The sequence below is a fragment of the Aptenodytes patagonicus genome, chromosome 1 (assembly GCF_965638725.1).
Source record: "Aptenodytes patagonicus chromosome 1, bAptPat1.pri.cur, whole genome shotgun sequence".
NCBI classification, from domain to species: Eukaryota; Metazoa; Chordata; class Aves; order Sphenisciformes; family Spheniscidae; genus Aptenodytes; species Aptenodytes patagonicus.
In genome coordinates, this window is record NC_134949.1 from 158,825,492 (window position 1) to 158,839,639 (window position 14,148).

The 14,148-nt window shown below is 38.4% G+C and overlaps 1 protein-coding gene across 6 annotated transcripts in view; it reads right to left on the bottom strand.

Moving 5' to 3' along the window:
- Nucleotides 1-5,048: 5,048 nt before the first annotated feature.
- The window catches only part of TFDP1 (transcription factor Dp-1), a 51,954-nt gene continuing 42,854 nt past the window's right edge, over nucleotides 5,049-14,148 (bottom strand). For all 6 annotated transcript variants that reach the window (XM_076360483.1, XM_076360455.1, XM_076360464.1 and 3 more), the window contains exons 8-12: nucleotides 14,013-14,081; nucleotides 12,519-12,670; nucleotides 11,583-11,749; nucleotides 10,893-10,974; nucleotides 5,049-6,399 (exon numbers count right to left, since the gene is read on the bottom strand). In XM_076360483.1, coding sequence (XP_076216598.1) covers nucleotides 6,252-6,399; nucleotides 10,893-10,974; nucleotides 11,583-11,749; nucleotides 12,519-12,670; nucleotides 14,013-14,081 — 618 coding nt within the window. In that variant the 3' untranslated portion in view covers nucleotides 5,049-6,251. The remainder of the gene's footprint in view (nucleotides 6,400-10,892; nucleotides 10,975-11,582; nucleotides 11,750-12,518; nucleotides 12,671-14,012; nucleotides 14,082-14,148) is intronic.

Sequence of the window (14,148 nt, forward strand, 5' to 3'; positions counted from 1 at the left end):
CATCCAAAATCAGATTAGCTAGTTCCTTAAAACACCGTGTAGGAGACATAGCAGTTCTCATCCACCTCGACACCCAGATCATTTTTAGGATCCTACGTTTTCAGTGTAAAGTCTTACCTCCTCTAAGCGTAGCTTGAATTCTTTGTTCAAAAGATGCGTAGTTTAACCATAACATTTTTTGGACATGCCCTGCTTGCCAAGCAATCCACATTAACCTGTCCTTTTCATTGTTTACTTTTCTAACCAGTATCACTTAAAAATACCTTTAAATTGTCTTCTGGGTTATTTAAGAAAACATTAAACAGAAGTACAATCTTACTTGATGCAGCTATTCAGTCAGTGATAATGCCACAAAAACTATTTTTGATTCAGCAGTAAACTGTTCATAACCCTTTGACATACAATCTGTTGATAGTGTAAAATACGTATTTAAAATCAGAATGCAATGAAACAGAAAAGGCTTAAAGATGTTGAAACATATCCATCGTATCCTTAATCAGCTAAGAAGTTGCAATCTCCTCCCATATTCATTTGATAAGACCTGTTCTGTACTTTGTCGTCAATAATTAACCTTCCAGGCTTTTAATTTTCTTCTAGCCGTTTCCTTCAGTGGTTTTTCTAATATGAGGTTCAGGGCTGATCTCAGGCTGTCTAGACCACGTTTGGACAGGACTTCCTCGCATCACTTTGAAAACTGGCACTCTAGCATTATTTTAGTCTGTAAGAATTTACTCACTATTTCAAGGTTCATTAAAAATCAGCATCGGAAACGTAGAGATCCACTCTCTACCTAGCATGAAGTACCTGGGTTGCCTGTTTTAAGAAAGTTAAGCTTCAAGTATGTGCTTAGCGTTCTGCTTTGACGAATTCTCTCAAGTGTGTATGATAGAAGAACACGAACCTTGCCCAAAGTCTGCAACTTTGCTGTCTTTTAACGTGCTACAATGCAGAAACTTTCCACTCTGCTCTGACCAGCCCTCCTGATAGGTTAAGGCTGGTATCACTGCAGTATTTACAGAAATGTACCATGATGTGTACACAGTGACACCTTAAAAGAAGATCAAATCTTTGAGCCTAAGTTTGGATTTCAACCTGTTCAAAACATCCAAAAATTTAACAAACAAAAGAGGTGTTAGCAGAACAAAGAAAAGCACTTGTGAAGATATTACACTGGTGATTTTCAATTAACACTAGTCTCTCTTCTTTATTCTCTGCCACATCAGGACATTCTGCCCTTACCAGAGCAAAGCTGTGAATCGATAATCATGATTTTCTCTGGTTAATCTTTCACTTGTTAGTGCTGATGTACTTTGAATGTCTCCCAGGGGACAGCAGCTCGCCAACTCAGTGAAAGGCAGATGCAGCTGGGTGACAACCATCATCATGCCAGATGAGAATTACCAGTGTAACCAAATGTTGGAAGTAGGAAACGCCTGTGCATGTCGGTTGTTGCCCTTCTTCAGTCAAGAAGATGCCCCGCTCTCAGCATCACCTATATTTCTGCCTCTTAGAAACCTCATCCTAAAGGAAGACAGTCTTCACTTCTACCTGCTCATCTAACTACCTTTTCCATCGTAGGAGTTTGGTAATTTTTGACAGCTACTGAAGATGAGCTGAGCTTCCATTCTTTGTCTGCTGAGCCAGACGACCCAGTTGTTAAGTCTGTTCATGATACCGATATATGGGATTTCCAACGTGTTTTTTGTTTTCTTTTCCTCTCTCTTATGGGATCCATATAGTCATTCAGGCTGGAAAGCACCTCAGGTCGTCTCTAGTCCAATTCCTGCTCAAAGTATGGTCAGCCGTGAGGTCAGACTACATTGCTCAGGGCTTTTATCCTGTCTGGTCTTGAAAACCCAAAGGATGGAGTCAGCACAACCTCTCTGGGCAACCTGTTCCACAGCTTGACCATCCTAGGTTCTTCCTTAAACCCAGCTGGAAAAGCTCCTGTTTCAGCTTGTGTGTGTTGCCTCTCATCCTCCCACCGTGCACCACTGTGGACTGACTCCATCTCTGCAATAACCTTCTCGTAGTACCGAAAGGCTGCCATTGGGTCTTCTGAGGCCATCTCTTCTTCAGGCTGAACAAGCCCCTCTCCCTCAGCCCCTCCTCATACTGCAACTGCTCCAGCCCCCTGAACATCTCAGTAACCCTCCAGAATCCATGGAAGCTCAGGGAAGAATCAGAGACCAAGAAAAACCTTGGAAAAAATCTTAAATTTAGAAAATAACGACATTAAAAGTTGCTGCTCTCATTGTGCTGGCTTGTCTTTGCTTTTCCTGATAAATGAATGACAAGGTAAAGCAAGGCTTTAACAATAAAGCGTGTGTGATAATACTCGCATCTTTCTGGAAGCAGACGGATCTGAGAAGGGCTGAAAGTTGTTAACTCAATGTAGTAGTCAAGACAAATAGCCTAGTACTCTTCTCATAAGCAGACGAGAGAAAGGAAATCCCTACAGGACACAATGGACTGTCTGTGAAAAACAGTGCATACACTCTCTTTTCTATTGATGATCATTCCAGTAGTAATACATCAATGCTGCTTTTTTTTCCCCTTTCATCCTTTTTATATTACAGCAGCATCCCATTTTCAGATTTCCCATTAATGCGAAGATTTCACAACCCGTGTATTCACTGATAAAGAAATGAAGAGATTTATCTTGTGACGGTCACCTCCTCCTGTGAACAATTCACTAAATGGTCATGTTCAAGGGTTGGTACCCTATCAGCCCCATTTATTTTTTCTTCTCTGCAACAGTTGCCCTTCGTTGAAGGAAGATTAAAAAAAAAAATAGTCTCCCAAAGTCATAAATGCTTTTCTTTAGTTAAGACAAGCAAATTCCTACAGGACAAACAAAACAATTTACTTTTGAAACAAACAATTTAAGAGATCCTTCTTAACTTGTTACCCATGTCAAAGTAGAGAGGCAGTCTTTCAAAGCTCAGTATTACTTTAGAAAAAACAGTAAAAGGTGCACACTGTTCCCAGGATTTATCTGCAGGACCATTTCAGAGATACATATACACACATACTTTGCAACTTTTCCTCTTCTTCAGATCACAAAAGTGCTGACAACAAATGAAAGGAGTGACAACACATCCCTTCCCTGTCATGTTTTTTCCCCAAACTGAGCCCTTACTACCATTCTCACTACCTTTACCATCTTTTAATCTTTCTTAAACTGAATTCTAGTTTCTGTCTCTTTACAGTATTTTCTTCTTCCACAGATTTCCTCAACAATTTCCTGTCCATGATTTCCCCTCACATTCTGTTCCTGCTTTTGATCTTCCTTTTCCATCTGTGCGCGTGGTACCACCCTTTTCAGAGATCAGAACTATATAGTTTAAAGTTCTCTCCCACTTTCCAGGTCCTTTCATGCCAGACCTGACATTATTACATCTGTTCTACACATTCCTCTGTCTTTCCTTTTTTTTTTTAAATAAAGTTTCTACTACTAGTCTTCCTTGTAGTCTTCGACTAGTCTTCTCTTGTTTTCTCATTACTTCCTCCCAACTTACACCACCTCTTCTTATGCCCCTCTGTAAACACCCTAAGTTTCAATCGGTTCTCTCTTTTCTGGTTCCCTCCTCCTCCTACTTCAAGACTCCTTTCCTCATTTCCACCTCCTCCCTCACCACTGGTCTCTTCTCTTTTTTCCCTCCTCCTCCACCTCAACACTATGACCAGGTAACTGCCTGAACTCTAGCAAGTTATTAAAAAGTCAATAGATTTTCTCCTGTTACCGATTGTTGCCTTTACCACCAGAAAGCTCTCCTGAAACAAAGGGTTATTCAGATTCATTCCCCCAAACCACTCCAATGCTGCTTGTTTAAACTCTCAAATTCCATTTCAGAGATTCACCAGCAACCAAAAGCAAGCAAAGTAATGCCTTTTGAAACGTATGTTTTGCCACACTTCCACTCCCACTTTGACCTTGTCTCATCTGAGGTCTATTCCACTGATAAGAACCAAAAGGAAACTGTCAGATGCTTTCAGCCTTCCTTACCTAACATCCCTGTACTCACTCTTTGCAGGTAAATCTTGGATCATACACTGGAGATCTAGAATGTAAGGGAAAACTGGAATAACTCCCTTGGACTGTCAAAAGTTCCTTGATAACTATTGTTGGGCTCTGCAGATAAAACTGCCATTCAACAGCAAAGATAATTTGAATCAGCTGACTCAACCGTGACAAGAACCTTGCTTCTAGCATTAGCACTCCAAAGAATGACATCTTCAGTGAGAAGCAAAGCATTTAATTAGCGCCCCCCCAAATGGTTTTCCCAGGCCCATAAAATTACATAATTTGCTTGGTTCACTCACACTACAACAAGGTTTGATACAATTAGAAAACGTTCACTGCGTATCAACTGCTCGGTAGTAAGCACCCACATCCCCTTACCACAGAAGGTTTGTCAAGGCATAATCCCTCAGAGAAAATATGCGTAACAGACTTCATATTTACCACAGGGTTTAAGTGCATCCAGGAGCCCTTGCCACAGACAGAGCAGTTGTTAGACCGCTGTCTTTGCAGCGACTCCCTGGAGTTTGTGGAAGGAACAAATCCTGACTCTGATGGCAGCCTGCAGAGTGGCTGAGCCAGTTCAGTAACCTGTGCTTTCAGGTGAGAGCAGAGGATGTGATCTAACAAAAAGGTTTAAGGTGGAAGTATACGGAAAGTAGATGAAGACGTGTTTTGAGGACAGGGGAATGTATGACGGAAAGCCAGGATTGAGGAATATGAGATGAAGTGTTAGGACAGTAAGTGTGGGATTTTAAATAGAGAAGCTGGATTGGAGTACTAAGATTGGCCTAACACTCTGAGGAACAACAGGAGACATGAAAGAAGAGAGTATACAGGGTAAGATACTGCTTTTTGCATCGTAAGTTACCAAGAGCTATAAGGGCAATTTACTAAATCAAAGCAAAAAATCTGGGCCCTCTGTAGTGCAGATGCAGCATCCTGAGACAGTTAATTCTAGGTCTTGTGACGAGAGGAAGTGAAGTGTTCTAAAATAACCCTAAAATTAGAAAAACCACAGAGCTTGTTAAAAATGCCCATGCGCGTTTTATTAATAAAAACTAACAGTGCCAAGGTTAAACAAGTAAAACAATTATAGTCTCTTTATATTCCATAAAATATTACAGAAAAGTTTATTTGTGTTTCAATAAAAAGACTACTGTCTTAGAATAGGCAGCTGACAGTATTTGTGCAGTTAATTGTTTGTGAATAAATTTAAAAAGACTACCACCTGCCCTGAAATTCCTTTTATAAAAATGAACTATTAAAAATGATTGACAAATTTTGAGTTAAAAAACTTAAAACATTCTCTATATTTAATTTCAACTTTATAATAGATTACAGGAAGATGCTTATGAAACAAATACAAACATTTGTTTCAGTACATGTCTTTATATGACAGACTTATAAGTATGTAAACAACTATATAATAAAAAGTTTCCAAAGTCTGCCTGTAAGAAATCAGGCAAATTTTACCATAAGCAATAAATCATTCCAAACCTTCAAGACATTTTATATAGCTGCACCAACTGGCAGTAAACATTTGCCAAAAACTTTGTAATTCATATGTCCCAACATACAGTGAAAAGTATATAAACTTGATGGAATCATAATGTTAGATATAATTTAAGGGAAAATAAGTTCACAACAACATTTCTGGAATTTAACATGTAAAAAAAGTAGGATGTATCTTTCTTGTTTGGTTCTTTGGACACTGCGTGATTAACAAAAAACACTACTACATTAGCTCACTATCCCTCAAAAAGTGGCATAATCAAAATACACTCCAAATAAATTGCCATTCAGTGTATTCATTTTCCACAGAAGGATAGCATTTTATTTCTCAATGATGTGTCTACATTTTCTTTAGCAAACTTCGCAAGAACATTGGGGCAAAATCCATTTTCCTTCAAGTAAAAAAAAAAAAACAACCAAAAAACCAAAACAAAAAAACAACCAACAAACCAAAAACCCCTAAAACAAGAGTAAATAAAGGCTCTGCATTAACACACTGGTATCAAAAACACACATCCACACCACATTTTAAAATATCCTACATAAAACAATCCTTGTTTGCTTATCAGAGGTGCAATTTCTAAACTCAGAACTGCTTACCAATATTCTCCTTGAGGGATGGGGCAAAGTAATTTGAGACACTTCTCCCTAGAACAATTTATTCCTGAAGCTTGCTGGATTTTAACAAAAAATAGTCTACAAGCAAAGGGCATCAGTCGTCATCATCGTTTTCATTAAAATCGTCATCGTCGTCATCATCATCCCCAACATAAGAAACTGGTGTTTCAACTCTGGAGCCACTGTACTGAGATCCATTGGAACTTGTAGCCAACATCCCATCTCCACCATTGGAAAAGTCACTGCAAAAAAGAAAGAGAGGCCAGTTGGCATCACTTAATGATTTTTCTCAGTTTACTGTGCTCTTAAATGTAATCATAAATCTATTCCATTCCTTTAATGAACCTGCCAGTGCTACTTTATAACTTGTCTTTAATATATGTCTAAGTTGTTTCTCAAAAGCTGAAACAATTGAAGTAATTTTGAAACGGTTCTTACTATGTTTCTTCCTTTAGGTTTAATATAAAGATTAAATCCTTTCACAGGCGCTTTAGAAGTATGCTTTCCAGGTTTCTTCTAAAGTACATTTATAGTGTTAAGGCTACACAGCTATTTAAGCCCTTTAATATTTTTATGTAGCACTGGACACTTGCATCACAAGTGAATCATGTCTCTCAGAAGCACTAATCTTGATTCAAAGACTTGGAAAATCGAGGAACTAATAGCTTCTCCTTAATTCCTTGTTATTACATGGCAAACTATCATTGCTACATATGCTGTATTTTTAACTTGAAATTGTTTTCTTCTCATTATGCTTTCCTTTTCTAGTTTTAAAAAAACAACAACCTAAAACAAACAAAAAAACCACTGAAAAACCTCTTCAGCATCTCATATTTTCCCCTCCGTGAGAGTATCCCTACACTGACAATCCACCTCCCAGACCAGCAAGTAGATTTAGAGAGTATCCACTTTCTTACTTCTTGTTCTTTTTCCACCAAAATGCACACACATATTGTAGATGTGGTCTGAAATGTCTTGTTCCTAGATGAACTAACTGTATACAGAAGTATTTTATTTTAAAAGAGCCAGAACATTCCTGACTCCATCATTACTTGCTATTTTGCCAATCTTTTTTATTGTTTACTTTATCAATAATTTGATAAACTATTAAATTTGGTCACAAATTCTTGACAAAATGTTTTCCTAAAAATCACAGAAATCGTATCTCCAACTTGAAAGACATTAATCATTAAAAAATTGCTTTCAAAAATGTTTGCTAGTCATTTTTTAATCCAGCTAATGCACATAATCAATCATGCACACTGCTGTTGTATGGAGCTAATTCAATGGTCTCTCTTCACACAAAATGAAATTGCAGGGGCACACCCTAGAAGCTCACAAGGAAAACATTTTCAAGAGTTTCTGCTGTTCTGCACACTTATTCAAAAGGAAGATACCAAGATATCTGTCTAGCTGTAGTCAGATGACTTACAACAGGTTCTCCATAGTTATCTGCAGAAGCAGTTTCAAAAACAAAGGAAAAAAAAAAGGAGATTATTCCTGTGTTCCTGTGAACTTTGGAAGTACAAACCCAAAAACCTGTCTCCCCTCTTTTTGATAAAAATGGAACTGGGTTTCATAAACTGAGTATCCTAGTAAGACAAAGAAACTGAGATGAAGGCATTGGTAGCAGCATCTTCAGTCTTCTGCCGACTTTCTTTAGAGAGCTTCTAATTAATTTTCAGCCTTTATGTGCCTTGGCAGCAATTTTTGGTACCAGAAAAGCTAAACATCTTGTAGTTTCCTACTGCCATGAGTATTTATATATGTACTATAATTAAACATAATTTCTCACTCCCCTTTTCCAACCTCCTAAGAAACAGAAGTGGTAGGAGTTCTTGTGCTTCTCACCAAGATAATGAACCAGTCAGCCTCTGGTTTTCTGTTGGCCTCTGGCTAGTAGTGGCCTATTCAAATTTCAGTGTCTTAAAAATACATGGGCTCTTTTTCACTAACACCGTGCTCATTATCACAGAAGGAACCTTAGTGAAAACAGGAGATTTTATGTACCATTTAAGTTCTGCTTCTCTAAAGCTATTTTAGCAGTATTCTCACTCAAGCTTCAGTTCCCTAGCACAAAACAGGCAGAATTCCCTACATTTTTTTGGGCAGCAGGAACGGGCTGGAGCATAAACCACGCTCCTCACCACTGCTAGTCCCGCACATCCCTGAGCTTAACTGTTTCCCTTGCAAGTTATTTCCTTATTTATTTGCTTTGCATTCAAGTAAGCCTACCATCTACAAAAAGGGGGGTGAGGGTGGGGTGGGTAGGTTTGGTGGTTTTGGGGTTTTTTTTTTGTTTGTTTTTTGTTTTAAAGAAATGCTTTAAATATGTAATTGCATTAGCCTTCTAAAGTAAGCTAGATACTATCTTTAGAAGGACCTCCTTCCAACTCTGAGGGAAGGCAGATGGGTGAGAAAAAGCTGCCAGAAGACTGTCTTCAGAGAACAAGAATAAAGCTGTATTTCCTTGTCTAAAGAAACCCCATCAATACAGGATTTTTGCCTTTAAACACAAATGGCTTAAGAAATGTCCTAAAAATTAGGACTTCCTTAAGAATTTCAATAGTATAGCAATTTCCCAAATAACTTACAAGGCAGAGCCTGCCAGTGATTCTGACATAGAACAGTCATTGTTGTGGAAAGAGCCAAAGTCATCTAGAACTTGCACTCTCCTCTCCAGCCTCACCTCAGTGTCTGCTAAAATCGTGGAACAGATCCTCCTGGAAGTTATGTTGAAGCATATGGAAGACTGGGAGGCGATTAGGGACAGCCAACATGGCTTCACCAAGGGCAAATTGTGCCTGACTAACCTAGTGGCATTCTACGATGCATTCTTCTAATGCATCAATGAACAAAGGAAGAGCTACAGAAGTAACCTACCTGGGCTTCTGGAAAGCCTTTGATACAGTCCCCCACAATATTCTTACCTCTAAATTGGAGAGAGATTTGATGGATAAGAAATTGGCTGGATGGCCACGACCAAAGAGTTACAGTCAATAGCTCAATGTCCAAATGGAAACCAGTAACGAGTGGTGTCCCTCAAGGGTCCATACTGGGACCAGTACTATTTAGTATCTTCATTAATGACAAACAAACAGGGATTGAGTGCACCCTCAGCAAGTTTGTGGATGACACCAAGCCAAGTGGTGCGGCCGACAGTCTTGAGGGAAGGAATGCCATCCAGAGGGACCATGACAGGCTTGAGGAGTGGGCCCATGCAAACTGCATGAAGTTCAACAAGGCCAAGTGCAAGGTCCTGCACCTGGGTCCTGGCAATCCCTAGTATCAGTACAGACTGGGGGATGAAGGGATTGAGAGCAGCCCTGTGGAGAAGGACTTGGGAATACTGGTGGATGAAAAATTGGACATGAGCTGGCAATGTGCACTTGCAGCCCAGAAAGCCAATTGTATCCTGGGTTGCATCAAAAGAAACATGGCCAGCAGGTTGAGGAAGGTGATTCTCTCTCTACTCCGCCCTTGTGAGACCAGCTCTAGGGTCCCCAGTACAAGGCAGATGTTGACCTAGTAGAGCAGGTCCAGAAGAGGGCCATGAAAATGGTCAGAGGGCTGGAACACCTCTCCCATGAAGAAAGGCTGAGAAGAGTTGGGGTGGTTCAGCCTGGTGAAGAGAAGGCTCCGGGGAGACCTTATTGCAGCCTATCAGTACTTAAAGGGAACTTGTAAGAAATACGGAGAAAGATGTTTTACCAGGGCCTGCAGTGACAGACAAGGGGCAACGGTTTTAAACAGAAAGACGGTAGGTTTAGACTGGACATAAGGAAGAAATTTTTTACGATGAGAGTGGTGAGACAACGGAACAGGTTGCCCAGAGAAGCTGTGGATGCCCCATCCCTGGAAGGATTCAAGGCCAGGCTGGACGAAGCTTTGAGCAACCTGATCTAGTGAAAGATGTCCTTGCCCATGGCAGGGGGAGTGGACTAGATGATCTTTGAAGATTCCTTCCAACCCAAATCATTCTGCAATTCTAAAATTGCCCAGATTGGATTAGTGGCATTACACGTACAACAGAAATTTAACTAACTTTTCAGATAAGGCTAAGTTTCTGGACACAACAGAAACAACTGGTAGAAAATTAACACCGTTGCAGATAATTTGTTCAGCTAATCAGCTTGCTCAATTCAAATATTTTTTAACAATGTTAAACATTTCAATATTTGACTCATTTTACAACTTAGCAGAGCTCACAGAAGGACATCTTTTTGATTAATGCAACAGCAAGAAACTATCGAGTAGTGACTACATAACTATTATTTTTCTCTTGCTATATAAGCTGAAAAATGACGTATGTCCAACACAAAGTTAAATACAAGTCACAGTTTATCACTCTACTACCTTCTGATGCTGTTTAAAACCGAAAGACCAAAACCTTTTTTTAAGTTAGGCACTAATGACCAAGGGATAATCTTGCCCATATTATATCTTTAGGGAAACATCTGTTTTCTTGTCACAAACGTCAAACTAAACAAAAAATAATACATTCAAGATCAACATCAGTCTAAACAATTTTTCTTCCACTATACAGTAAAAGATTTCTTTAATGACACTGGTAAGAACCACCACTACTCAAGTAAAAGCGATGTCTGAGAATAAACTTAAACACATATCCACACCACATTTAATCAAAACAGAACTTGTTTCATGAAGTATTTAATCTCTTTAAGTTTCTTTGATGATCACTGATTTTAAAAACTAATTGATAATTTCATCTCACCTGGCTGAAAATCTTGTGCCATTTGATGCAGAACCTGATGAAGATGTGACATATACACTGCTGATTGATCCCTGAGCCATTTCTGTAAAACGAACAATATGTATTTCAAGAATACTATAACACACACTCATCTAATTCAGTGGAAATACTTAATCCTTTTCAAGTCCAGAAAAGGAGTCTTGCAACCAAAACAACAAAACATATTGAGGTACTATATACAAAACAGCATAATTAAAAAAAAAGAAGCTCGCGCAACAGCAAAATTTCAAAATATATTAAAAAAACGCTTTATTTTGAAATGAGAAAGTCAGATGTCTTCAGTATTCTTATATAATGAAAATGATAAAGCAATATAAAATGAAGCCATGACCATGTTTGCACTTATTACCTTTTGCCTTTGCAGGCGAATCAACTATAAATACTGTCCTCTTAAAAGAATTACACATTGCAAAGATCTACTTGTGTGGTATAATGCAAAATGTGGTTCTGCGAAGAGCAACTGCCCATTCTCTATGAATCTCTATGTTACTTGTTCCCTAAGGTACACTAAAAAGCATATATATTTGAAAACTTGTTAGAAACCTTCACCACAAACCAGTGGAAATTAACTGATCTTAGGTATTTTCATGTTTTTTACTTGAGTCCCGTATTAAGGAGGAAAACAAAACAACTCTTCTTGGAATAACTAACCTGTCACATATGGTTCCAGAGCTTTAGGAACCAAACTCCTCGCAATTTTTAGGTCCTCTGCTGAACAGCTTCCAGATTCTAGCCCACAAGCCATTCCCATTCGTTTTAGTACTTCTATATCATCATGAATTTCAAAAGTATTGTCAAAATTAAATAGATATTCAAACCTGGAGAGGAAAAAATGTCTCAATTAGCTTCAATTACTTTAACTACCTTTCCAGTTTCAGGAATTGCAGCATTTCAAAAGCTTAACACACAGTGTCAGTGACACATCGGATTAAGCAATCAAAATTTTCCAGATTTATGTATTTGACAGCAAGCAACTAAAACTGTAATTATACACACTATATAAATCATTAACAGGTTTAACAGATACAGAGTTTTAATTAAACATTTTTCATGTTTGATAACTTTCTTTAATCCCATTCCTCTGCCTACTGTGGGGTTTTTTTCATGTTTTTAAGCTTTTCTAGTAAGCTAGTAGTGCAAGTAGAAACCACTGCTACATTCAGCTTTTATTCTGCAGATGAAAAACCTAGCTTTTTGAACCAAAAGCAGAGAACAGCAGTTCCGAAAGCAAACCCATTTTCAATTCTGCTGGCTGCATTTCATCATGTTAAAGCCAAAGGAAAACACTACTTGGTAAAGTATAATAAACTTCAGCAGAGCTGCCTTACTATCTAGAGATGTTAGAAGCAAAGTAAGTCTTAAATAAGTTATTGTGAACGCAATTATTCTGTTTATTAAAAAGATCTACAAAACCGTTTCTATTCAACATGACTAAGTGTTACCTGTCTGAAATGCATGTTCTCAATCTACAAAAGGCCCAAGTAAGTTTATTTGTATTTCATTTTTAACAAATCTAGATGAACACTTTAGCATGCACATAAAACTCACAGCTGTACCAAAAGCCAGACAGAAAACTTGTTAACTCACTTGTCATTTGAAATACTGCAGTCAATCACTGTCTTCTTGCTGGTGTTCACAATGATAAATGGCAAATGGATGACAGAATTGGAAGGTGGCGGTCGATTTGCCTGTTGTTCTGCTTGACGGTTTCGCTGAACAAGGTTCTTGAAGGCAATTTGCTAGAAAAAGCAATAGTGATATGATAAACCTTTAAGATCCTGTTAACAATAAAATCCCTCAGACAGAGAATACCAGCAATGGTTGCAGCAAGTAAACGCACAAAAGGACAGAGAGTGTTCACCATATTCCTGCATGTTAAGATGCAAGAGAGACAAATGATAGTATTGAAAAATACAACACAGTAAAACTTGACTGAGAAAAAAGCAGCACATTTTAATAACTATGTCAGGACAGTTCCCTGGACAGATCCTTGACAGAATGAAGAGATAACAATGAGTGGAAAAAGGAATTTTCATATAGCATCCTACTTCCACTCTGTTTACTATTGCCCGCTAGCTACTGCACTCCACAAGAACAGTTGAATGATTAATACTGTATTGTTGCTGAAATTATATGCTAAAAAACAGTTAACGTTTGGGATTTGAATGTCTGACTTTAGGTTTCTGAATTACTCAGCTAAGATTAGTGACTTTACTCTCACACCTTACCAAAACTGCTTTTCAGAATGGAATGTTCATATTTTCAAGATTAGCAATTGTAAGAATTAAAAACTCAAGTTAACTATTGAAACTCAAGTTATAAATCTTACAGTAAGCCACCAAACTAAGAAAAAGTATTTTTCTGGTCACGGAATCAAATGAAATAAACAGGAATTAAACAACAAAATCCAAAGCCAACACAGAGGCTGATAAAAATCAAACAGCTGTTGAGATTGTTGTCCCACAGCTGTCTGTACTTTCTTTCTGCGTGCCCTCCCTGAGATTCTCATTCCTATTGCGTAGGTAATGCAACTGCTAAGGGATACCTTCCAGTGAACCAGCAGCACAGTGACTTAGGGGATAGACTACTGCTTCCCCCAGGATACTAGGGGAAATCTGGGAAGGAGTTCAGCAACTGTTTCACAGCAGTTAAGCCACTTACACAGCAGGGGCGGCAACGTCCCAGAAAGGCCAGACACAGAGCATTATGAGAGACGACCTCTACAGTCACGTAATTTTACCTATGGACTCTAACACAGAAAAACATTCTAGATACAAGAACTGAATTGGAAAATTCAGAGGGTACAGTATGAATTACAGCTCCTGTCAGCATAAATCTTGTTTAAACATACTTGAAACTGCAAAAGAATTCATCGTGACTCATGGAAGGTTGCTGGCTTCCCCAATAGCAATGGCCAACAGCATGGTGCCAGCTAAACTACAGTGCTAAATTAAAACTGCATATGCCTTATCCTGAAATTCACCTCTAGTCTTCTTAGAAGTTTCCCATCCCTTACTGGGATAAAACAGGAATACAGATATAAGTTACCTTGCCCTATAGACAAGAGTACCTTGACTGTACCTGTAGAATGAGTTCTTGTAGTTGAGACTGTTTTTGCTTTATTCTTTCAAGTCTTCTCTGTTTCTCCACCTTAAGACAGAAAAAGGATTGATCAGTTTGTTTTAAGTAGCATTTTATATCAACATTTTCTCCCTTT